This window comes from Amphiprion ocellaris, chromosome 17 (genome assembly GCF_022539595.1).
Source record: "Amphiprion ocellaris isolate individual 3 ecotype Okinawa chromosome 17, ASM2253959v1, whole genome shotgun sequence".
In the NCBI taxonomy this organism is placed as follows: domain Eukaryota; kingdom Metazoa; phylum Chordata; class Actinopteri; family Pomacentridae; genus Amphiprion; species Amphiprion ocellaris.
The window spans coordinates 28,022,990-28,048,315 of record NC_072782.1 but is presented as its reverse complement, the minus strand read 5'-3'; the positions used below and the strand labels follow the sequence as shown (position 1 = coordinate 28,048,315).

Here is a 25,326-nt window from a genome sequence, read left to right as displayed (position 1 = left end):
CATTGACTCTCCTTTTGTGGTTTCTGTCTGTCCTGCTCTTTCTCTCAGTCATTCACTTTCTGTCCCACACTGTGATTTTTCAGCGTCTTTTCCACCTCTCTGCTTTGTTGTGCAATGCGTGTCTCTGTCCATTATTGTGCAGTTTGGCTTTACGCTGTGTCCCACTGTTGAACTCCTGTAATTTCTGTCATCGATCAACTTTAAACACAAACTCTGACCTCCTGCTCAGACAAAAAACTAGGATCCCTGCCTCATGCTTTTATGCATCTGTCCACCAGTGAAGTTGCAGGTGTCATAACCTGGTGAATCAGATGCTTAAACACTAGAAAAAAAGAGTCTTTATTAACAAGAACAACTGATGAATATCAGGGCTTATCAGGGCTTCACTCTGGTAGCACCGGTGTGACCAACTTTCTTTTGGTCGCACCTCCCACTTTGTTACAGGCAAAGCACATCACTTGCTGAACATTTTCTTATCGATAGACACTACAATTTACCGAAGTTCCCTAAATGCCCCTCATTGAAAGCTGCGGTAGTTGCTGCTTGGTGGCTGCAGTGTCCTCAGACAAGTGTGTGACCAAAAAATATTTTGAAAAGAGTTAAACTGAGGCATTTTAATGTAATGTCAGATTTGTCCCAGATGAAAGTGAGGGATATTTTTCTATGAGTGGAAAAAACAACACATGTAAGTACACTCTGGATTTCATGAGAAAACTGTATTCTTAGCTGTAAATACTGCAGTACACCAAAGTTAAATAAGTATTGTGCCGATTAGAGCGACACCAATACAGCTTAATGATCATCGTGCACTAACACAATGCAACCACTCGCAATTTTAACTCGCACACACTTTAAATAATCAGTTGCATTGGAAGTGTAGCTGTGGATGCGTGTGTTCATAGTGTGTTTAGAGGTGTTTTAAAGTTCAGGAAACAAAGCAAAACATGGCCTCAACCGCAAACAAAATGGGTATTAAGACTGTGGGTATTGCTGCAAAGAAGTTCCAAATTCCAAATCATGGATATTTCACATACATTTTTAACCCAGCAGCACAAAAAATCTCTACAGTCACCACAGTTTCAAGGTTGTTATCCAAGATTAGTGTCTCCATTTCCCACCAAATGTGAAATCTTACCACCTCACCTTCTTTTCCTGAGTTTTTGGCAGGAAATAGCCAAGGAAGTGTTTTTGCAGAACATAATGATGCCACAGTTAGGTTTATCTCTAATTTTTTTGGATAGAAAATGTCACCAGTTATTACTTTATGAGATGTTTGTGTGAATTTTTGTCTTCTTTGGTGCATGAACTCTTCATTTACAGCCAAAAATGTGTTTTGTGACAAATCCCAGAAAGACCATTGATGACCGACATGTAATCTAGCAAGTAGTTTAGGCGTATTTGTTCAGACTTCTGCTGAGTGCATTAGGAGCTTTTCACGCACAGCATGTATGAAGCTAAATCTCCCAAGGCTTGGAGCCAGATTCCCCCACCCATAAATTATGAAGCAGTTTAGAGGAAAATAGACAATAAAGTAAGGTCTGTTACCAGTGATGCTAAAATTTAGACTTAGTTTAAGCACCACATATTTATACCATTTGTATTAAAGGATATTTTTTACATAGTAAATTCTAACATACTGGATATCTTTACAACTCCTACACTGTATATTATTAGATTGCATAAATTATTTATTTTTTTTACACAGTAACTATAAATTGTGGTATATAGTATATATGTATATTTTCACATTACCTTTGTTAAAACATTTTTACACACTTTATATTATTTACACTGTTTACTTTTGAAATTGCATCTTACAAGTTTTTAGAATGTTTTAGTACTTCTGTCAGCAGATTCTCTGTCTAAATGTTTTATGTTCAGTAGTAGATGTGCAGTCATGATTGTAGCGCCTGGAACAATTTCCTGCAAAGAATCAAAACACTAAACACACATTTATAATAACCTTCACAACGTTTTGTTGACATCAGAACCAACAGTTTGTACAACAACCAGCAGCCACAACGTGGTTCAGTTAGTTGTATTTTACCCATAGAGGCAGACAAATGCTGAAATATGTTTTTAGTTGTTTGTTTTATTTTTGATGAATTTTTTATTTTTTTTTAAAGTTGAGATAATTTAGAGTGTCCAATTAGCCTAATTTGGTTTGTGTTTTTTAATGATGTGGGAGGAAACCGGAGTAACCCGGGGAAAACCCACGCTAACACGTGGAGAACACAGAACTCCACACAGAAACAGGAGGAGGTGTTTCTGTGAGGCTACAGCGCTGAACACTGAGCCACCGTGCTGCCCTTTGGATAGGGGAGGACAGAGAGGTGAGAAAGGGGTGAGAAAAGGCTGAGAAAGGGGTGGAGAATGGGGGATAAGGTGGATGGAGAGGTGATGGTTGGAGGTGGCAAGATGAGAAAGATGGAAGTTAGACTGGAGAAAGATGAGAGGAAAAGGTGTGTAAGGTGAAGAAAGATGAAAGGAAAAGGTGTAGAAGGTGAAGAAAGATGAGAGGAAAAGGTGTAGAAGGTGAAGAAAGATGAGAGGAAAAGGTGTGTAAGGTGAAGAAAGATGAAAGAAAAAGGTGAAGAAAGATGAGAGGAAAAGGTGAAGAAGGTGAAGAAAGATGAGAGGAAAAGGTGAAGAAGGTGAAGAAAGATGAGAGGAAAAGGTGTGGAAGGTGAAGAAAGCAGGTTTAGTGGAACCAGCTCCAGCAACCTGCTGACTTCTTCTCTTTTTTCTGCTTTTCCATCTTCTGCTCTTCCTTCTCTTTTGGCTCAGTGTGTTTGAAGAACCTGAAGAATTTCTTCTTCTTTTTCTTGCTGAGAAGCTCCTGCAGCTCCTCATTTTCTTTCTCCAGTATTTTAGTAACTTCCATCATCTCTTCGCTCTTTTTGTGAAGGGCTTGACATTCCTCCTCAAGTGCCTTCTTATCCAGGTTCAGATGATCGTTCTCTTTCTGGAGGTCTCTAGTTTTGGTTTCCAGATTTGCTTTTTCTCTGAGAAGGTCTTTGTTTTCAGCCTCCAGGTGCTGTTTTTCGTTCTGGAGGTCTTGTGTTTTGGTTTCCAGATTTATTTTTTCCAGGTGAAGGTCTTTGTTTTCGCGCTCCAGGTGTTCATTTTTGATCTCGAGGTCTCTAGTTTTGGTTTCCAGATTTGCTTTTTCTTTGAGAAGGTCTTTGTTTTCGGCCTCCAGGTGCTGTTTTTTGTTCTGGAGGTCTTGTGATTTGGTTTCCAGATTTATTTTTTCCAGGTGAAGGTCTTTGTTTTCAGCCTCCAGGTGTTCATTTTTGATCTCGAGGTCTCTATTTTTGGTTTCCAGATTTGCTTTTTCTCTGAGAAGGTCTTTGTTTTCGGCCTCCAGGTGCTGTTTTTCGTTCTGGAGGTTTTGTATTTTGGCCTCCAGATCTTCTGGCTTCGTGGTTTTGTTCTGCAGATCCTTCTTCTCCATCTGTTCTTTACGTTTGGCCTTCAGATGTTCGGTTTGCTTCAGGAGATCTGCATTTTTTGCCTCCAGCTCAAGCTTCTCCAGTCGAAGCTTGTGACTCTCTTCCTGGAAAGCCTTTTTGTCATCCTTCAGTTTTTGCTTGAGTTTCAGAAAGGCCTCTTTCACCTTTGTATCTACAAGCTCTTGCTTTTTGTCGTTGAAGACGATCATCAGCCTCTCATTCTCATCCCCCAGTTCTTTGGCCTGCTTTTGCAGAGCTTTTGTACTGGATTTGAGTTTTTGATTCTCAGAAATCAGAGACATCATTTCCTCTTCGATTTGTTTTTTTTCAGCCAAAATACTTTCTTTGTTCTCAAGCTTCCTCTTCTGTACCTCCAGTTCTTTCTCTAATTTTTTATATTTTTCCTGGAGTTTCTTCTTAGCCTCCTGCAGCTTCTTAATGTCCTTCTGAAATTCTTTTTTTTCTTCTTTGAAGGCTTCGTCGTCTTGCTGCATGCCAAGAAAGTCATTCTGTTCCATTTCCTTTTTCATCTCCAGGGCATGGATTTGCTTTTGGAGATCTGCCACTTTTGCCTCCAATTCCATTTTTTCTTTCTTCCAGAGAACTTTTTCGTCCTTGTTCGTTTCCTCCAGGCTTTTCTTCTCATCTGCCCTTTTGTCCACTTCAACCTCCTGGATGTTTGCAGCTTGTTGTACCTTTGGTGGAAGGTCCTGGTCCTCTGCTGAGGCCTCGTCCATTTTCTGGTCATTGGCCTCCAGCGGATTTTCCATGGCCTTTCCCTGGATCTTCAGAAGGTCTTTCAGCTTGTAGACCTCTCTGGTGAGCTGCTTCTTACTATCCATAAGCTCTTTAATTCTCAGCTCCATTTCTTCATTATGGCCCTTCAGGGTCAATATCTGCTCCTGATGACCAAATGAGCAAATTTCTTGTTCTGAGATGCCACGTTTTCCATTTCCTCCACGGCGAGAGGTGTTCCTATTTTTTTGTGCCATTGCACCGATAAACAAAGAGGTGTGTGTAGAAATTAAATTTCAGAGATTGAAGTCCAGAAAATTAATCCTGCGTAGGTGTCCTTGGTTTTCTGTGTTTGGTTGCTCAGTAATTCCAAAGTAAATCACTTGGCGAAGGTCTGGGAATGAGTGAGTCCTCACTCATCAGCCCAGTTTATATACCTTTGGATTCTACTGTGACATAAATTATGTCACTGTGACATCATACACCACTGCTCATACAACAAAAAGAGTTTTGGTGTATGATGTGATGAAATGATGATGCAATACATGGTGATGTTGCCCAACAACAGGGTGGAATTATGCTAATGTTGATGCTAATGGCCCCAAAACAACCCCCAAAACACTGCACTGCACTTCCTGTGGTCGTCAGCGACATAGCTGCTGAGTTTGAAGTGGATCTGATGCAACCTTGTTGAGATATGTGAAGATAAAACACACCCTGAGACTCATTTCTCAGTGAGATCAGAAACAGCAGAGAGTTCTAGAATCCTCCCTGTTCTCTGCATGCATTGGAATCAGCCAAAGAATGCTGGAGGCTTTTTGGACTTTTCACACATTAGTTTGGTTTTCTTTTCTGTCTTTTCTCACCCTCTACTCTGGATATATTTCTGGTTCCAGAGCTGCACTTGTTTTATCTGCAGTTACTAGTCTCATTCACCTGGTGGTTTTATTATTATCTCTCTGCTCATCTTTTCTCTCTCCAGGCTTCTCTCAGCCCAACCAGTTGAGGCAGATGGCTGTTCTGCACAAACCTGGTTCTGCTGAACATTTTTATCCTGACAAAGCTGAAGTTTTCGTGCATTTACTTGCTAAAGAAAAGATGGAGGAGACAAAAAAGAACAGAATAAGAGTGAATCTTGAACCTGAACTCATCAGTTGGACATAAAGGTTACACTAAATGAAAATTAATATTGCTCAGTCTTGCTCATGTTAACGCTAATTCCCAGGAGATTCAGTAAAAAGCAACTGGACTTTTTCTTTAGTTTAAGTCCAGTTGCTTTTTACTGAATCTCCCAGGATTGCAATGACCTGCATTACTGAGGCTTTACACTTTACACAGACATAATCAGTTCATTGTTGAGTCTAATTTAATGTTAGTGCCAAATTTGAAGAAATTTCCTCAAGCTATTCTTGAGCTATCAAGTTTATGAAAATAGGACAAGTAGACAGATAAATGTATGCTGGTGCAGAGGCATAAAAAATACATTGAACTATTTAAACCTGCAATAACTGATTTATTTTCGCTGCTTGGTAGCAGCAGAAACAAGCTGTGAACACAACATAGACACATTGACACCTTCTAAATTGATATATTAGCAAATAGTTGGATATTTACAGTGCTATGGTCACTCTCTTTTAGCTGGGCTTTAAATCTCTGCTAACTTCCAATTGAATTATCCGTCTCTTATGTGGCAAAATACACTAATACCACCAGTAGGCATTTATTTTTCAGCTTCATGCTGAGAAGATCTTGTTAACCGTTTAATCCCACTGGCAACAGTTGTTGCCGCTCATTGTTCTTTTAATTTTTATTCTCTAAAAGTGTCGTTTTGGCTTTGGACAGCTCATGCTAGTTTTAAAATCAAAGAATAGTTTGTCTCCTCTAAATTGCATCAATGTCATGTAGCTAGTGTGAATGGTCACATGACTAGGCCTCTTTACTTCCTGCCTGCACCGACGGAAGGAGATGTCTGCCTCAAACTTGGACAAGAATAATTTGTTTAAATACCTTAATTAACAGATAAAATTGAGATATTATATATACATTTTTAAAAGGGTCGTGTACTGATATATGATGAGAATTTTATGCCTGAATGCATCTTTTTATGAGACTGAAATGCAATAATTGCAATTTTGTCAATTTTAGTTCTCTTTGGTATGCATTACCATGGTATCTATGTATCTTATAAAGTTGTGAACACATTTATAACCATGCCTAGTTATAATATATTACACGTATTAGTGTTATTCTTCCTTTTTTAAAAAATGTGTAAATAGGTCACTCTGAAGAATTTGTGTAAATTTAGACTATGCGGTTTCCCACTGGCAACAATTGTTGCCAAGTATAAAACCTGCATTTTCACAAACAAAACCAATATGAAATGAAAAAAAAAATACATACTATGTGTTAGGAAGGTCTAAGGAGTAAAATGCATGCAGTTATTTTGCAGGGAAAAATTTGGGATTAAACAGGTTAAGTGGATTTTTGGACTGAAAATGGCTTTAATAGTAGAACACTGTACTAAGGTTGAGGCATTGCATTGACATTTATTGCATGGTAATAATAAATATATTTGTTTAAGAATGACATACTGTAGTACTTAAGTACAATGTATTCATGTATGTTGCATTTTTTTTTTCAGTCTCACAACCTCCAGTTACTATACATTTACTGGTTACAGAGAAAATATTTTGGTGTCCTGAGCTGACCCTTTAAGTGCTGAGTATAATGTAGTCATTCAGTGAAAACTGTGGTGGACTGATTCTCACTAGATAAGCTAGAAAATGTGTAGGACTGATCTAGTGGTATTGTGTTGTTTTCATTTCCCGAAGGATCAATTAGACCCAATCGATGCAGACAAACTGTGATGTCTCAAACCTTAAAATTACTACTTTCCAATTGGTCATGTCATTGTAATTGCACTGCTTCATATTCACGTTTTATTGTTTGTCTCTGTGAAAACTGTAATTGAAAACATTTTGGTTATTGTTTTCTGCAGCGTGTCATTTCAGCTCGACAGTATTTTTCGTCCTTGCTGCTGATTAATGTCTGACCAGGCTGCTTCTACCGATAACTCTTGTCACACACAAAGAGCTTGTTAAGATTTGGCTCAGTTTGTGCCATTGGACAAGAAGTTTATTTAGGAAACCAAGACTCTCAAATCATTTTCTCTTCCTACAGATTACCCTCATTTAGACTTGTGATACCTTGCATTGTGTGCAGTGCCACAATTTATTTCATTATTTTCATTTTGATGATGGTCATTGTGATGATGGTCATGATAAATTACCCCAGCAGCTACAGTCACTTTTACGTACAGCAGTGATTTTCAACCTTTTTAATTTGATGTATCCCCACAGGCCTGTCAGATGGACACCACAACCCTTCATCAACACCATGCCTCATGCTTTCATTTGAACTCATTGTAAATTGGATGCTATTCAAGAATTAACTATCTAAAATTGGTTATTGTTAAAATATTTTTTTATCCAGTTGAACTGTCAGGTCAGTTTGGTTTGAGCTAATTATTTATTAGCTTAAGCAATATATTTAAAAAATATACTGTTAGCTAGCAAGTTCAACTGCTGGCTGTACTTTTAATCATAATCTCCAAAAGTTTAATCCTAACTGTAGCTATTCCAGCTAGCTACAGTTGATGAGCTGACAGTCTGTCTAGTTTATCCATACTGTTAGCTAACAAATTCACTTGATTGCTGTTTTTTAGCTACTAATTTCCAACAGTTTATTCCTAATTTTAGCTCGCTATTCCAACTAGTTGTATCTTATGTTGAGCTAACAGGTTAATTTGTTTATCAATACTGTTACCAAACAAGTTCAGCTGCTAGGTTTTCTTTTAGCCACTGTTTATTTCCAATTTTAGCTAGCTATTCCGGCTACTTATCTATTACGTTGAGCTATCAGTTAAATTTGTTTATCATACTGCTGGCTAACAACTTCAACTGCTAGCTATTCTTTGAGCTAATAAATTCTAACAATGTATTACTAATTTTAGCTTGCTATTCTAGCTACTTATCTATTATGTTGAGCAGTTTCCTGTGTTTATCCATACTATTAGCTAATAGCTTCAACTGCTAGCTGTACTTTTAGCTAATAATTACAAGCAGTTTATTCCTAATTGTAGCTAGCTATTTCAACTACTTATTCAAGCTTACTTAAATGTATTTATCTACAGGGTGGGCCGTAAGTTTCCATACATGGGAAAAATAAACATTTTATGTTGGACAACCATTTTTATTGATATAATGTGCTCTATATGACTACCATTGTTTCGAAAACACATATTAATATGTGTTTTCCACTGTTGATGAACTCGCATTAGCACAGTTGAAGTTATGCTTGTAATGGTGTTGGTGATACGTTCCTTGAGATGATTTATGTCTCGTATCTTCACCTGATACACTGTGGCCTTCAAGTGCCCCCAAAGATAGCGTCAAATGCATCTTCTAGGGTATGTGAAACATAAAAAATATACATTATATATTTTCCTATGTATGGAAACTTATGGCTCACCTTGTATACTGTTAACCAACAATTTTGACTGTTAATCCATAATTTTACTTATCATGTTCCTTATATTTATTCAGACTTTTAGCAAACAAGTTTACCTGTTTAACTGGACCATGAGCTAATAATTTTAGTCACATTGTAGGTAGCATTTTCAGCATTATCTAATTTAGCCATTTATGCATTGTCTACTTTTTTTTTACTGCTTATCCATACCTTTTAGCTAACTGTTAGCTTTCCTGCTCAAATATGTTCAAAACCATTAAAATTGTTAAAGAAAATACAGTTTCTATTTCCTCAGACAAGTTTAGATAATCTTTCCTTCTCTCTGGTGACTACAGAAGTGCCCATGAGGCTAGTCATACACCTGAGTCAAACACACTTACATAATTTCATGACCAAAACAGATAGTGCACATTAAAGTGTTACAGGGTCAATGTGATACCTGGGTATAGCGTCCCAAACCAAGACCAAGCCATTAACATGCTGTTCTAACAGCAGATTTTCCATGTGAGTTTGGACTCTGGCTGCAGGCATTTTTCTCCTATTAAAGCATTACCGAGGTGTGCAGCTGATGTTGGGTGATAAAGCCTGGGATGGAGGTGTTGGATGGAGTACAGATCAGAGTTCTGTGCAGGTCAGTCAGGATCTCAGACACCAAATTGTGACAAGCATTTCTTTACAGATCTTGCTTTGTACTAGAGGGCAACGGCATGTCGGTTGACAATAGAAGTCACGCTATTTTGAAAAATATGTAGCATGTGTTGTATTGGGATTTCCCTTAAGTTGGACAAAAGATAATGTGCTCTCATGCATTCTGGCTGTGCAGTGTGTCCTTATTTGACATCTGAAATGGCGGGTTTAATTAGCATCATCATCACTGCTTTTTTTTTTTCTTTTTATGCATTAAAAATACTCATACTGATTGGATATCACGGATCCTGGGAGCATTTGCTCATTGATGTAGCAACAAGTCTTTGATGAACTAATTTGCTGATTGATTGTTGCTGTTTCGATCATCAGTGACTTGTTTCAGTCATTTGTCAGGCAATCCTCTCTCGTCTCAGCTTCTCGCATGTGTGGGCTTGTTGCTTTTCTTTGCATTTCAATTATTTTTGGGTGGGTTTTCACAGTTTTTGATAAGACAAGTAGGCACGATTAATCCATTCATGTAAAAAATTCCCTTCAGATTAATCTCTAATGAAAATAATTGTAGTTGCTGTCCTAATAATAAACACTTTCAACCATAAACTGAAAGAATATCAGCATTCCAAAGAGCTTATTTGGAGGAGGAGGATTGACCTAGTGAAGGAAATCATTAACTGATAAATCTCCTCCTCTAAATTCATGCATATACTATCAGATGCTCTTGCTTTTATCTCTGTTGCCTGGGTTGCTGCTTGCTGACAGTTCTGCTGTGTCACTTTCAAGAAGCATAGTGCTGACTTCATCTGTGATATCAGTAGAGCTCTGCCGTAACCTCATTTTCTCCTCTGTTGTTCACTGCATTCTCAGTCTTATTGATTCATTTCCAAAGAACATTTTCATTTTCTGAGCTAGTTCCCATTTTCCAAGTCCGTTGGTCCATTTTCAACCTCGTTAATTGCTTTGACATTCGTGATTTCATCTCCCAGCACATCATGGGTCATAATTTCAAATTAAAATGACACAATCATTCTTGAAAGCAACAGACGGTGTTCAGTTTGCCCCGGTCAACCTTACTACCGCTTCAGTTACTGGTTGATAAAGCAGATAGAATATTTGCAGTAGAATTTAGGGGAGGCTCAGCTCTGAAACTCTGCCAAAACCACACAGGGCCATTTGTCAACACAGTGGCCTCAGAGCTCAGGCTTCATTTACAGTTGATATCATCACCATTTTGTACTTGTGACTGATCACTCTGGGAGTTTGACTCCACTTTGCTGCTTTTTGGTTCCAGCTGGAAGACTCATGGATCAGGGATTCCAGCAGCTAGTTAAATGCTTCCAAGAGACCCGTGGACAAAGATGGATGTCTGTCCAGCAACGGAAGGAATGGTCAGGAAAACTATTTTTAGACATACAGTCGTAAACAAAAGTTTATATACATTTGTAAAGAGTCATGGGACTCGAGTTTCCAATGACTCCTATAACTCAGAATCTTCTATGTTGGAATCTTTTAAACACATGCATATTTGTTACTAAAAACAATCATGTTTTTTGAATCTTTCTTAGACTAACTATCCATCTTCCGGATAAAGGACAATATCTGTTGGGTCAAAAATATGCAAACAACAGTTCTAGTATTTGGTTAAATGTCCTTTCGTCATTTGTGCCTAAACCAAGTAGCATCCACAAGCTTCTGGTTGTATCTTTGACCCTCCTCTTTGAAGAATTGGTGCAGTTCAACTAAATTTGTTGACTTTTTTGACACAACTGTGTTTCTTCCTCACAGTCTACAGTTTCTTGATGAGGTTTAAGTCAGGACTTTGGGTAGACCAGTCTAAAACCTTCATTCTATCCTGATTTAACCATTTCTTTACCATTTTTGATGTGGAACACCCAAGACCCAATCTTCTGATGATGATCTTAAGTTTTCCTGAAGAATGTGGAGGTAATCCTCATTTGTCATTATTCAATTTAAAGCACCAGTTCACTGGCAGTGAAACAGCCCCAGGGCATTATTCTGCCACCGCCATGCATAACAGTAGGTTTGGTGTTGTGGGGTTAAATGCCTCACCTTCTGTCCTCCAAACATATTTCTGCTCATTTTGGCTAAATAGCTAAACTTTAGATAATTCTTTACCCTATTCTTTCCTCCAGAAGGTCTTTTCTTTGTTCATGTGATCAACACTTTAGTGGAGCTTTAAGGTTCTGATTCTAGAGGAAGAACTTCCTTTTTCATGGAGCCTCTCAGTTCATGTTGATGTGGACATTGACAGCTCTGTTTCAGCAGCTTCTAATTCATTGCAGATCTGCTTTTTGGTGTTTCTCTGTTGCCTCTGGACCATCCTGACCACGTGTCTGACTTACTCCTTTTCAGGTCTGTACCCAGCTCATTGGGCATTTAAATTCATTTAAAAAAAAAAAAAAAAAAAAAACATGTCGTGTGTCCCCCGTCCTCCCCAAATATGTTAATTGTTAAAAATATTACAACATGTTTCCATTATCCACACAACAGTATGTACATTTAACTGTGATAAACTGTATTATTTTGGAGAAATACGTGCAACAGTTACAATATTAATGTTATGCACATATTAAATAAGAGTAGTAAAATCTATTTTTTCAAGCGAAAAAACCTAAAAAAAAATACAGTTTTCTCCTGATTAACTTATTTACAGTGATTCGGTGTTTTGTAAACTGGTTCAGACAGATCCAGTCATGGTAAATTTACAAGCATTTATTTACAGTGTGCAGCCATGATTTACTTATCTGTGTTCTTTTGTGACCTAAATTGAGGGAATAAACTTTTCAGATGTTCTTGTTGCACCTTTTCACATCTAAATGAATTTTGTTAATTTATGACCTCCTGGACGTTAACAGTGCAGATTTCTACTCATGTTTAATGTGCATGTTCAGAACATATGTGTTGGACATGCTGATCAGACCTGTCTCTGCTGGAGACGTTGCTGCGTCATGAGGGAACAGATCTTCAGTTTCCACCCACAAATCTACACTGATGGCCACACCTGCTTATTGGTTATGAGTTGAAGAATTAAAACAAAGAAAGAATCGACATTTTAGCGTAAACTCACAAGCCGCTGACTTAAGTCTAATTAAAGTCCTGTATGCTGTAACTTAGCGGTCGGTTGTTCCAGAGCGCATGTTGCTGGTTATTGGCTGCGCGGCTCTGCGTCATTTCCTGACAGAGGACGGTCAGAGCCGCTGTCTTCAGTCTCTGTAGTAACGTCTGAAGCGGACACACTGATCTGCCGGAGAACAACACCACCACCAACAGACAAACAAACTGCGCTAGCTTTTGCGCAAACACAACTGGATATACACGCGCACGCTTTTACGCGGTTTGGCGTCGTTTGGAACTAAAACCGTGACCGGAGCTGGATATTGTGAACTCCTCAGGACGCAGCGCAGGAGCACAAAAATAACTTTTTTCCCTTTTTTCTCTTTCCTCTGCAGCGAGGGAATCTCTTTTGTAGCGTTGGTTGCGCAGCGCTGGACCAGATATCCAGTAATTTGCAGTTGTGGTGTTGTTTGTCGAGCCCCGGAGAGGCGGACACCAGAGAAGCGGCGGCTCGGCGGCCACCTGACCTCCTGGAAAATAAGACGGCAGCTAATGACACGCAGGCTCACAGCTTTGCGTGGCGCATTACTGAGCTCTGTGACGGAGCGGGACGAGGCTCCACGAGGCTGTTGCATGTTCTGTCCCGACGCACCGATCCGCAGGTGAAGTTTGAAGAAAACAGCCGGTGATTGGATTTCACGCTAACTGCTGATTAATTAGTGTCAGGTGGGAAAACAAATTAATTGGACTCGATTCAAATTGTGGTTCATCCGTCAGAGCCATGGCTAGAACCGGAGCGCAAGTCCTCCAGCGGTCGTGATGCCAAGCGCCGGTGTGATCCCGCGCCACCAGCCCGTAATGCGCCCCCTCTAACCCCGCACCAGTGTGGCGCCGCGTCCCGGTCACCCCACCGCCAGGATGAGCAGCACCGACCTGGAGCGCATGTCGCTCAGCTCTTCGGCAAACTCCCTGGCCTCCAGCGCTCGGACGCTGTCGGCCAACGTGAAGAAGCTGCACAACGCGCTCAACCTCCTGCTCAACGACTTCGAGAGGGAGCAGTTCATCCACTGCCTCAACGTGTACCACTCCAAGCGCAACGTGTACGACCTGGTGCAGACCCTCAACGTCATCCTCAACGCGCCCAGCAAGCGGCAACTTCTGCCCATGCTGCGGCTGGTGATCCCCCGCTCCGACCAGCTCCTGTTCGAGCAGTACACCTCGGAGGGCCTCTATTTGAAATCGGATTTAGTTGCGAGCAATGGCAACGCCGAGCCGCCGCCGGGAGACTTCCCCAGCGCCAGCCCGACGCCCCCCGGGCATTTCTCGCCGAACAACCCGCCGGAGTTCCAGGTGGCGCTGCGGGGCTCGCCGGACAGCTTCAGCACCAGCAGCGACGGGACAGCTCCCCTGGTGCCGCTACTCGGGAGGAACTTTATCCACGAGCCGCCTGGAGAGCTGCGGCAGGTCACCATGAAGAGGCACAAGAGCAACGAGGGCCTCGGCTTCAGCATCCGCGGCGGCTCGGAGCACGGCGTCGGCATCTACGTGTCCCTGGTGGAGCCGAGGAGCCTGGCGGAGAAAGAGGGGCTCCGGATCGGCGACCAGATCATGAAAGTCAACGACAAAGTGTTCGAGAAAGTCACCCACGCTGAAGCAGTGAAGGCAAGTTTCTTTTTCCTAATCATCTTTTTCACGCTGCACATTTCTCGTTCCCTGCAGCATCAGAGTCCTGGGAACCTCTAAATCTACTTTTCTTTTGGGTGATAAGCTCCTGCTCCTTGTTAATTATGCGTTTGGCCTTAAAAAAACAGCCTTTATTTGTTGAGGGAAATTAGTTCTGTTGCCTGGAAGCTGTTGTGGTTCTTTGTATGATCAGTGTTCATGTGTTGTGGCAGCACTGGAGCGTACACTGTCCTCTACTGCTTCTAGGAAGCTGTAATCAGACACCTTCAGAGCAGCTGGTAACCCTAGAGGTTTGCCCCAGCTAGAGTTTATCTGTTCTAGTAACGTTCTGAGATGGTTCTAGTAGTGGTTTTAGCAGGAGGTTCTGTTTTAGTTCCCACAGTGTTCCGATTAAAAGCAGGATAACTACAGAGGTTCTAAAAATATTTGTCGATAACATTCTCAAAGTTTTCTCAGTGTTGCATTATGAATGTATCAGAAAATTGTGGGAATGTTCTCTAGTAGAACGTTCTGTAATGTGTTCCCTCAACAACTTTGCAGGCAGAATGTTGCATGTTCTGTTGTCTGGTTTGAGAATGTTCTTCCTTTGTTATCATGGAACATATTCTGACAGCAATCCTCCTACGTTCTAATGAAGTGTTCTAAGAAAATTCTAGCAATGATTTTATTTTAACTACAGAGGTTCTAAAAGTGTTTGGTAGTAACATTCTCAAAGTTTTCTGACTGTTGCATTAGTTTTCTTACTGTTGCATTATGTGTGTGCCAGCACACTGTGGAATATTGTGGGAATGTTCTCTAGAAGAACGTTCTGTAATGTGTTCCCTCAACAACTTTGCAGGAATGTTCCATGCTCTGTCATCTGGTTTGACAATGTTCTTCCTTTGCTATAGTGGAACATTATCTGACATCATCCATCAACCTTCTAAGAAAGTAACATCCTAATAAAGTTCTACCGATGGTTTTAGTTGGAAGTTCTCTTAAATCCAAGAATGGTTTTAATAAAGGAAGGATAACTAAGGAGGTTCTAAAAAGGTTTTCTGAGTGTTGCATTATGAATGTACCAGCACATTGTGGAACATTGTGTGAATGTTCTCCAGAAGTGCAGTCTGTAATATGTTCCCTTAGAAAGTTTGCAGGCAGAATGTTCCACATTCTGTCCTCTGAGGCCTTGATAGCATCTGCAAAATATGTTTTCAATGTTGGAACATAATCTGACAACATTTTCCAATGTTCTGAGAAAGCAAAGTTCCAAGAAAGTTCTAGCAACAGTTTTAGTGGGAAGTTTTGTTTGAATTCCCAGAGTGTTCTTTTAAAGGTGTCATAACTGCAGAGATTCTCCAAATGTTTGGCGATAACATTCTTAAAGTTTTCTAAATGTTCTACTTTTAACATCATCCTGGAACATGGTGGGAATATTTTCTAGAAGAACGTTCTGTAACGTGTTCTCTCAACTACATTGGAGGCAGAATGTTCTACGTTCTGTCATCTGAGGCCTCGATAACAACTAGAAAACACATTTTTAGATTTTTAGTGTTGGTTTGAGAACATTCTTTGTTATCATGGAACATAATCTTACAATATCCTCCAATGTTCTGAGAAAGTACCATTCTAAGAAAGTATTGTTCTAAGAAAGTTATGGCAGTGGGTTTAGTGGGAGGTTCTGTTTTAATTCCCAGGATGTTCCTTTTAAAAGTGAGATACCTACAGAAATTGTACTCTAGAACCAATATACTCTAAATTTCCTGAAGTTTTCTGAGTGTTGCGTTGAGAATGTTCTTCCTTTGTCACTGTTGTGGAGCATTGTTGGAATGATTTCTAGAAGAAAGTTCTGTTTTGTTCTCGCTTAACTTTGCCTCCAGAATGATGCACGTTCTGTCACCTGGCAAAATTTTTTTTTGAATGTTGGTTGGAAAACATTCTGCTTTTGTTATTATGAAACATAATCTGACAACATCCTCTGGTGTTCTAAGAAGGTTCTAGCTAGATTTTTAGAGGGAAATTCTGTTTTAATTGTCCGAGGACCATTATGCTCTAATGTTAAGTTCTGAGTGTTGCATTGCAAATTTACCTTTCTTTATTGTCATCCTGGAACAATGTGGGAACATTTTCTAGAAGAACGTTCTGTAACTTGTTCACTCAAGAACTTTGCAAGCCAAATGTTGCACGTTCTGTCATCTAGAAAACATTTTTTTAAAAATGTTGTTTTGAGAACGTTGTTCCTGAGTTATTGTGGAATTTTATCTGACAGCCTCCTCCAAACGTCCTCTGACTGTTGCGGCTAAAATGTTCTGTCTTAGTTAACTTATAGCATTCAGGGAACTTTACTTGAAACGATAAACATCCCTAAAACTTTTGCAACAACTTTGCAGGCAGAATGTTGCATGTTCTGCCATCTGGAAGACATTTTTTTTTTTGAATGTTTGTTCCTTCTTTTGTTATCGTGGAACATAATCTGACAAAGTGCTCCAAATATTATCTGAAAGTTGTGGCTAAAATGTTGTTTGAATTAACTTTTAATGCAACAGGAACATTATTTGGAAAGATAAACATCCCTAAACCCTTTGCAACACCTTTGCATGCACAATGTTGCACGTTCTGTCATCTGGAAAACACTTTTTTGAATGTCTGTGTAGATTCTCAGTCATCCAGGTTGTAATAATGGTAGAAGCTTCAGTAAAAAATCAGATGAACTTCTCTTGTAGGTTCTTGAAGACATTAGTTCTGAAGTTCTGAAGGCTTGGATGAAGATAAAACATCTTCAAGAACCTACAGGAGAAGTCCAATTGATTTCTACTGAAGTCAGCTGACTCCTACTATTATTTTGAATGTACGTTCCTTCTTTTGTTATCATGGAACGTATTCTGACCACATTCTCCAAACATCCTCTGAATGTTGCAGCTAAAATGTTGTTTTAATTAGCATTACAGGAACATTATTTGTAAACTTAAACATCCCTAAAACCTTCTTTGGAGGTTAGATTGGACCTAAAGGTGATGTTGGGAATGTTTGCTGCTTGCTGGGTTGTGTGTTTGTGCGGCGAGCATGAAGACTACTTTCTCCCCGAGCTGTGTTGTTAATGTCACTCAGAGTAAAGAAGGCCTATTAGTAAATGAGGTGATAAAAGAGCGTCTGATTTGTGCACGGCGAGGATTGATTGAGGAGGAAACCTTGTGAGGACCTTGGTGGTTATGAGTCCTGTGAGCCGTCCGTGGTGCTGAAAAATCATCTTGGCGTTTTCTCCTCTTCATTCCGACTGCTTTTTACCTCCATTTTTCTCGCCGCTGTCCTCAGTGCTGATCGATTTTGTGATTACGCTCATTCACACCAGCGCTTCACTGCATTTCACAGGCTTTCATAGTTCTTTAACAAGTCAGTTTTAGCAGATCTGTAAAGTAGCACTCGGTGTTTTTATCTTTTTAAGTTGTTTTCAGTTTAATGCACATCTGGACATGTAATATACAAAAGTACTTTTGTAGCATTTTCCTTTATAGAAATAAGATTTTAATCCCAATAAGACTTTGATCAAGACAAAAATAAGATATGGTTCCATGCTCTAGCCTCTACTTAGAGAACATAAGAGTTATTTTTCTGTTCACTGCTACCAGAAGCGCCAGATATATGTAAGCTGCTTTTTAAAAATCGTGATTATTCGCCTGCAGTTGAAAGGTCACCAGTGTGTTCCCTTATGGCAACTGTGGATTATAGTTCACACTGAGTACTTTCTAACCTTCACTGGTCTCGAAAACGTCACCCATGCTCCATCTCTTCTCATGTGGGTTTTTGTAATTCACTTTATGCAGGGCTCAGGCCTAAGGCAATCCCCCCACCTGCATGTAATCCAAAATACTGCACCTATAGGCTTTTGCTTAATGCTAAGAGATGAGGGGGGTGTTTTATGTCATGTATTTTTCTTCCCCTCACTGGTTACGTCTGGGAAGATTTCAGGCTTTAACAGGGTCAAAAATCCCTTGATGCATTTTATGTTAACCCCCTGACATTTATGGCTCCTCTGGTTTACACTGCTTTACTTGGAATTTGTTGTTATTTTTCCACTGTGTTCTGATTTATCTCATGGTGTAAACATATTGTAACTTTCTTAGCTTACTGAGGAAGTCCCTGTGCAGTGATACGTGGCTTTTTGTAGAGATGTACACTGCCGTTGAAAAGTTTGGGGTCACCCAGGCAATTTCATGTTTTCCATGAAAACGCACACTTTTATTCATGTGCTAACATAACTGCACAAGGGTTTTCTAATCATCAATAACACGATTAGTTAACACAATGTAGCATTAGAATACAGGAGTGATGGTTGCTGGAAATGTTCCTCTGTACCTCTATGGAGATATTCCATTAAAAATCAGCTGTTTCCAGCTACAATAGTCATTTGCCACATTAACAATGTCTAGACTGGATTTCTGATTAATTTAATGTCATCTTTGACAAAAACAGCTTTTCTTTCAAAAATAAGTGACCCCAAACTTTTGACAGGTAGTGTATGTTGAAGAGAAGCAATAATAGTCTTTTAAAAACTGACCAGCAGCCTAAAAGTCTCAAACGTGATCTCAAACCGCATCGGACAGAATACTAATGACAAAATTGACTTTTTTTTGTTTTTCTTCTATCAGTTTTACACACATTTCTCTCATCTGTGGATCGAAGGACGTCCATTTCTCTACTGTAAATGAAGAAGTGCAGGTCATTTCTTAGATCCATCATGTGTTTGATTTTCAGAAGATGAATGAAACATGTTAGTATGTGTTGCCCACCTGTCATCACCTCTCAGTGTTCCTTTATTCCCATATGTGCAAATCCTGTTTTCATCCTGCTGTGTGTTCTGTTTTAATCCCTGCTGTCTATAATGGCTACATGAAGCCTAGGACTATGACTACTAGTTATCGTGCGTCCACTGCTGCTGTTATTAGCCCGACAAACCAGGCACCCAGCCAGCAGGAGAACCACCTAAGAAAAAAATCCCCCTGGAGGTCATTAATGCTTGAGTTCAGTTATTTTTATACCTTCTCAGTTTAGTCGAAAATGTGACAGGCTTTCAGAACTGTAATCATTTTAACCTCTTAAACTGTGCCAGGCTCACCATCGAGTCCATCGTGTGGTGCAGCCAAACATTGTGCATTGCGATTAATATTCTGGAGAAGATGGGAGGGGATGTTGTTTGTAGTTTGTTGTGCAGTGCCGCCTTATATACTTTCAGCTATGTGTTTGTACAAGCAGAATATGCGATTCCGTGTGTAGTTTTGGAAATATGAAAAACACTTGTCCTAAATTTAAGTTGGAGCGTCTCCACTACCTCTGTATTATGCAAACCTTTCACCGAGGGGAGATGTAGTCAGACTATTGAGCTGCTGATGGATTCTAAAAGCACTCACTCCTTGTTTGAACATCCTAAATACTGCATTTAATCAATGACTGAATCAGTGTTACGCAATCCTTATACAATAAAGGACATCACTTCTCTTTAAGTTCTGATTTAACATGTACGATTTTGATACATTTCTTCATTGTATTTTCATTTCAACCATTTTTGCTCATCATAAAGTTCTTTGTTTTTTTAAAATTTGCTCTCTTATTAAAATCTACCAGCCAAGTGGATGATTAGCTCAGTGAATGTAAGCTTCTGGCGGATGTGACAGATGAAATGTCACCTTTGAATAAGCCACCGTCTGGATGCTTTTGATGAATCCGGTTGCGACAGCGACTCTGTCTCCTCGCCTCGAACTGAACTCCTCTCCATAATCAGTATTTTTATTTTAATGCTCAGCCAAATGACTGTTTATGATGTGGAAGTGGGTGTAGTGATGAACTCGACTCTGCAGCTCCGGGAACATCTTTAGCCTCTTGTAGCTAGTTTATGGCGCACGGTTCAGTTAAAGTTCTCTCATTAACTCGACACAAGAATCAGCTTATATTAACGCTAGTGTGAAACTTTCAGCAACCTCTGGCTCCACAAATAACTGTGTCTCAAACTTTAGCACCATGCGATGAGGCCACAAAACCTTTTATGAGGGAATTATTGGTGGTTGTTTGAAGCTTTGTGGCCTTCTGGTGAAATCATACCAACTCATTAACTCCTAATCAGTTGGGTTTCAGTTTAGAGTCATCTTTTTTTTTTTTTTTTTTGATAGATAAATGCTGCATGGGGTCCCATAATAAAATGCAAAGTGTGTTTATCATCTGCAAACTCTGTGGCGCCGGTCTGCATGTTGACAGCATCAAACAGGACGAACCGCTGTCACGATCTCGCAATCGGCTCTGAGCAGAATCAATTAATAGTATAACGAGATTCCTATCTGCCTCCTAGCATCTAATCAACATGCTGACCATTAGCAGTCTGCAGAGCTGCTCCAGGCCAATCGGCTCGCATTCCTCTAACTGGTGGCCAAGTCTGTGCATGTCAATGTCACGGCCAGACAGCAGCCAAGGTGTCGACTGAGCGATCAGCCGTCATCTTTTTTTTTTTTTTAAAATCCTCTCACCCCTTTGCTCTTTTTGCATGTTTGCGATAGAAGCAACAGTTCAAAAGACACCACAGATTTCCTGGGAATACTGTAGAGAGAGTTCAGAACTAACAAAGACAGCAAAGTTGTCTTGTATCTTCTTCACTGTGTCTCGCTACACCATGTTTTCCCTTTTGTTTCTTCCTCACACCCTCCCCAGTGTTGAATCTAATTAAAAAGTCCAAGAGACATGCAGTCTGTGCAGGCTGATGGCGAGACAAGACCACTTGTCTTGTTGTTGTGGCTCCAGAATAACACAATTTATGTTCTTATCCCGATCCTGTCATATCTCCTGACCATCCAGTGGAGAAGACAATAATGAAAAGGTTGCTCCGGCTAAATGCTGACTCGGTAGCTAACTCCGAGACCGAGGCAGCCTCTTAGGAGGAGGAGGAGAAAATCAGAGATGCAAAGAAATTCAGCTGTAAGCTTTTTGACGCGTCGTCTGGGCAAAGCGACAAGCTGCTGCTTTCAGAGGCCGTCCCCAAAGTCATGAGGCAGCACAAGTTCGCTAAAGTACAGTGGATTAAGCCTGAGTGGAAGCATACAGCAGGCAGAGAACAGTGTGAATGAGTAATGTGCTGCAGACAAAATGAGATGCAAAGGCTTATTTAAAGCCAATCATGCTGTTTGTGTGGGATTATTGATGCTGTTTGTGGGTGTGAAGTGGTAGTAGAGGAAAGGACTTATTAAATTCAGCTGCACACAGAGTCCAAACTTTTTTTCCGAATGATCAGATTAGTTGTGTTGTTTGACCTTCTGGAGCTGTGTCGGGCCTGTTTTTGTCTGCTCGGGGGGCAAGAGTTTATACCTGACATGTTTGCTAAAAAACAGACTATTTACACATCGTTTATCATTTGCAGTCGTGTTTGCTATGAGCCTGGAGTGTGAATATTCACCCCCCTCTCATATCTGCTTTGGTTTCCGCCGTTTTAGAAAAATATGTGGCTTTTTATCTGCCAAAACTTGTACTTTCTTCGCTATCTTGTCGCTAACTTTCACATTTGATGCTGAACAGGTTTTGTATAGTGTTCGTCTGATTGGAAAGTTCAGAACTGAAGATTCTTTCTTTAATAGCATGCATTTAATGGTTTTTGACTCTGTTTGCAAGCAAGAGTTTTATCCTTGTCTACAGCAGCAACAGCGATGCTGGACAAATACAACACTTTATGTTCAGCACTAGCATGTACAAGTTTTAGCATTGCTGCACCACTTCGTCATCATGCAAAAGCCTCTGCATCCCTGGTTTGAAATCCACAGAGACGATGAAATGACAGTTTTCTCTGGTGTTTGATCTATTGTTGATGTAGACAGGCCTGGTGTGCTTGTTGCCACGTTTGTAGTAATTTTTGTGTTAGAATTTTAGTTTTAAAATGGAAATTGTCCAGAAAAATATCTGCAATAATGTGGAGATGGTGCAAGAAGCTCAGGAAAAGTGACCCTTATTAATAGGTCTGAATGTAAGTATGGAGAAATTAGACTAATTTAACACACATTTAATATGTTTTGAACTGTATGTTTTAAAAAAGTTATACATTGTTTGATATTGTAACCTACCAGAGTTTCCGACTGTTTCTGTAACTACTTTAAAGCGGGAATCATGAATTGAAAGCAGCTCCTGATGTTTTTACTGCAGAGAGAGACCACAGACTGAATAATCTGCCAAGCTGCCAAGAATCACTGCTCTCAGAGACTGTCATGGCAAGGAAAAAAAAGACAGAGAGAAATGATAAAAGAGAAAATATTTCTGACCACTATAAGAGACTGACAGGAGAAAGTGGAAGTTGGAGACTGACAGACAAGCTACACGTGGAAAACTTTTCCAGCAGGACTAGTCAGGAAGTATTTTGTATCTTCAGAAAGTCCTTTTCCATCCGTACAGTTCAGACCGTTTGTCAGGCTTGGGGGGTTCACTGCCTGCATCCGAGGGCCTTTGGCGGTGCGATATTGGACTTAACCCTCTGAACCGTCATTTTTTACTCACTGTAGATGCATTTTTAACTGCAAAATAAAATGATGCACCTCAATGGAAACAGCACAACCATGACTAGAAGTCGAGAGAACTAAAAAGTCTCTTCTAAGCAGAATAAGAAAGTTATAGTGCTGTAAGTCCTAAAAAAGGAAAAATTAAAGCATGTTTGTACTTGTTTATTTTACAAACATTTACAGAAAAATCCTAAAATGTGCCACAAGTGCCCACACGTACTCCGCCAAGGCTGCTCAGTCGTATCATTTCAAACCAATGAAATCTTTAATTAAAAACTGCTTTGCGCTGACCACAGGCGTGTGTTATGCATGTGAACGTTATGTATGGATACCAAATCGCGTGACCTAAATATGTAGTGGGCGGCGGGAATTGATGGGCCTCGGAAACGCCCAAACAATTTAATCAATTATGCCTTGTATAATTTCCGACAGATAAGTCTGCAGCAGTGGATTTGTGGTAGGATTACATTCATGTGGTCGTCAGCTGACGTAGCGTTCACTTCTTGTCATAGTTACAGTAACGCCGTGCCGCTATCTTGCAATGATACAGAAATCTGTAACAAATCCATGGATCCAGACTATAAGCTGCATCACTGCCAAAATCTAATCACTTGGTCCTTCGACTTATGCGCCTCATCCTCCATTTTTAGGAAAATCTAAGCAAGAAAAGAGCAACATCGGTGCTAAGAGCAGGAAGTTGTTGTGAAATGGGTTCTGACAGATGATTTTCAATCTGGAGAGCAGGGTTTGAGTCCATTGTGAAGCCACAAATGGATGTTGACTTTTATCTTGAGGATTTGTTTTCCCTCTTATCCCAGAAGTAGGGTTGTATATTTTCAAATTCTTTTTTGTTTGTTTGTTTGTTGTTGCCATTCCCAGATGTATACCTACTGCAACTTTAACATCTGCATGAATCAGCCTGGAATAAATGAGCTTGAGTTCCTTTCGGCCTGCCCTCTGGCCTGGTGTTTACATACTCGTGTTGTTATTTATCTAATCACACTGAGCAACAGATTTGCGTACCAAGTCACTAAAGTTCAGAGAGCATCTTGTTGCCTAAAGGAACCCTGAAGGCTGCCATTTGTGCTATTTACTCTACACCAAACACTGCTTCTCCTCTCTCTTTAATCCAATCCTTCAACAACTGTGCCTAACACACCCTTTAGCAACACAGTTAAAGCTGTTAACTGATCAAGTATCATTCAGTAAAGCATGCACGACAGTAATATGTGTTAAAGCACTGCTGAAAAATGCTCAGCAAGCCTTCCAGGATATACAAAATGCTCACTAAATAGACTAAACAAGTTGATAAGTTGTTTTTTTGGCCTCTTTTTTGCCACGGCTCAATTTATTAAAGTCTTTTGAAAGCCAATTGGTTTACATAACCACTTTGCTGGAGTTTCAGATGGCATTTTATATCACAAGAGCCTCATTTATGGGTGAATGTTTGCACTCCTACAAATAATTTATGTCTGCAGTATACAGTTCAGGTTGAGCTCGCTATGCGGTGATTTGTATGAAAGGTGTGCCGTCTAAATGGCTGGAAGAACACTGGAGAACATCACCTCTGTCTTGCACTGAATATATTTCATTGAGGAGCTTTGTGTAAGCTGCAGAGACAGTCTGTGTTTTAGATTAAATGAAGGCACCTCCGACTCGCTCTCAAAGCTTTAATGTTGAAAATATTTTAGGGGTTATGTAGAAACAACAATCTGAACACTAAAGGCTTTAGCCAGAGTTAATTATGTTTGTTTTTTACATGGTAGTATTAATTAGAATCGATTTTCCATGCCGCAAAGGCAGAAAAGACAACTGCAAAAAGAATAAATAACTGGCGACTTGTCAGTACGAATTTGTCAGGGGAAATTGACATGACGATTAAAGAACTTTCGCTTTTCGTTCTCCCGACGCAATGAATTTAATAAAAGTTCATTCAGTTTAATTGCAGTACATAATTGCAGTTTAGCAGTATCTCAAGACAGCAATTTCCATTTGTTTCATCTGCTTATTAGTTTTTGCTTAATTAGATTTCGAGTATTCGTCATGTATTATTTCTCTCGGTACAAATGCGCTAGGAAGAAGACCGTCATGTAACTGGCGTAAAGACTCAATTTGTAGTATTCAGCGTTCCCAGTGAGAGTGAAAGTGTGCTGGCAATTTTGTTGTCACTGCAAATTCATCCTTTGTTTTGTTCTGAAGGGCAGTCAACAAATTCAAATGAACAAGTGCTGATGTATAACATTTTGCAGCTTTCAGCAAGTGTCTGCAGCTCACTGTAGCACAGCTGAGGCCCCATTAAACACAAGTTGGTGATTGCTATGTAACTTTTGCTTTGTGACATTTAACAGGCAATTTGTTGTTAAAATTCCAACACATTTAAGTTTAATGATTTGAAAATACACCCCGACTTTGCTCTCACTGTTGGGTTTTTGGTGAAGTTGCAAAATAAACAATGGAGCTGTTTCAGGACTTTTGTGTTTGGGCTACAGCTCCCTGTAATGAAGGGTAGATTGAAGTGTTGCACCGGCTGGGACTCTCTGATTTAACAACATGAATGGGGTGATACTTCAAAAACTACCCTTGTGCTACCCTTCAGAGAGACACTTTGCACCTAGCTGCTCCACTGGCCAGCAGATATTTGGCCACCAGCTTGAACTGGCCGGCTTCCACTTGTGACTCTGTGTGCTTGTATATGACTCACAGCTGGA

General features: G+C 40.0%; 2 protein-coding genes across 4 annotated transcripts in view; one reads left to right on the top strand and one right to left on the bottom strand.

Annotated features, from left to right (window-relative positions):
- Window positions 1-2,276: 2,276 nt before the first annotated feature.
- On the bottom strand, window positions 2,277-5,291 carry LOC111582695 (myosin-9-like). The gene is made up of 2 exons (XM_023291520.3): window positions 2,879-5,291; window positions 2,277-2,309 (listed from the first exon to the last, which is right to left on the bottom strand). Exons 1-2 carry the CDS (start codon window positions 4,445-4,447, stop codon window positions 2,277-2,279), a joined length of 1,602 nt encoding a protein of 533 aa, XP_023147288.2. The 5' UTR covers window positions 4,448-5,291.
- Window positions 5,292-12,586: 7,295 nt separating this feature from the next.
- Window positions 12,587-25,326, top strand: part of whrna (whirlin a) — a 204,357-nt gene continuing 191,617 nt past the window's right edge. For all 3 annotated transcript variants that reach the window (XM_055019461.1, XM_055019462.1, XM_055019460.1), the window contains exon 1: window positions 12,587-14,099. In XM_055019461.1, the coding sequence (XP_054875436.1) occupies window positions 13,356-14,099 (744 nt within the window). In that variant the 5' untranslated portion in view covers window positions 12,587-13,355. The remainder of the gene's footprint in view (window positions 14,100-25,326) is intronic.

Coding starts and splice junctions, on each gene's coding strand:
- LOC111582695 (XM_023291520.3), bottom strand. CDS start 4,447: ATGGCACAAAAAAATAGGAACACCTCTCGCCGTGGAGGAAATGGAAAA. Junction 2,310..2,878: donor AGAGCGAAGAGATGATGGAA/GTTACTAAAATA, acceptor CCCTATCCAAAG/GGCAGCACGGTGGCTCAGTG.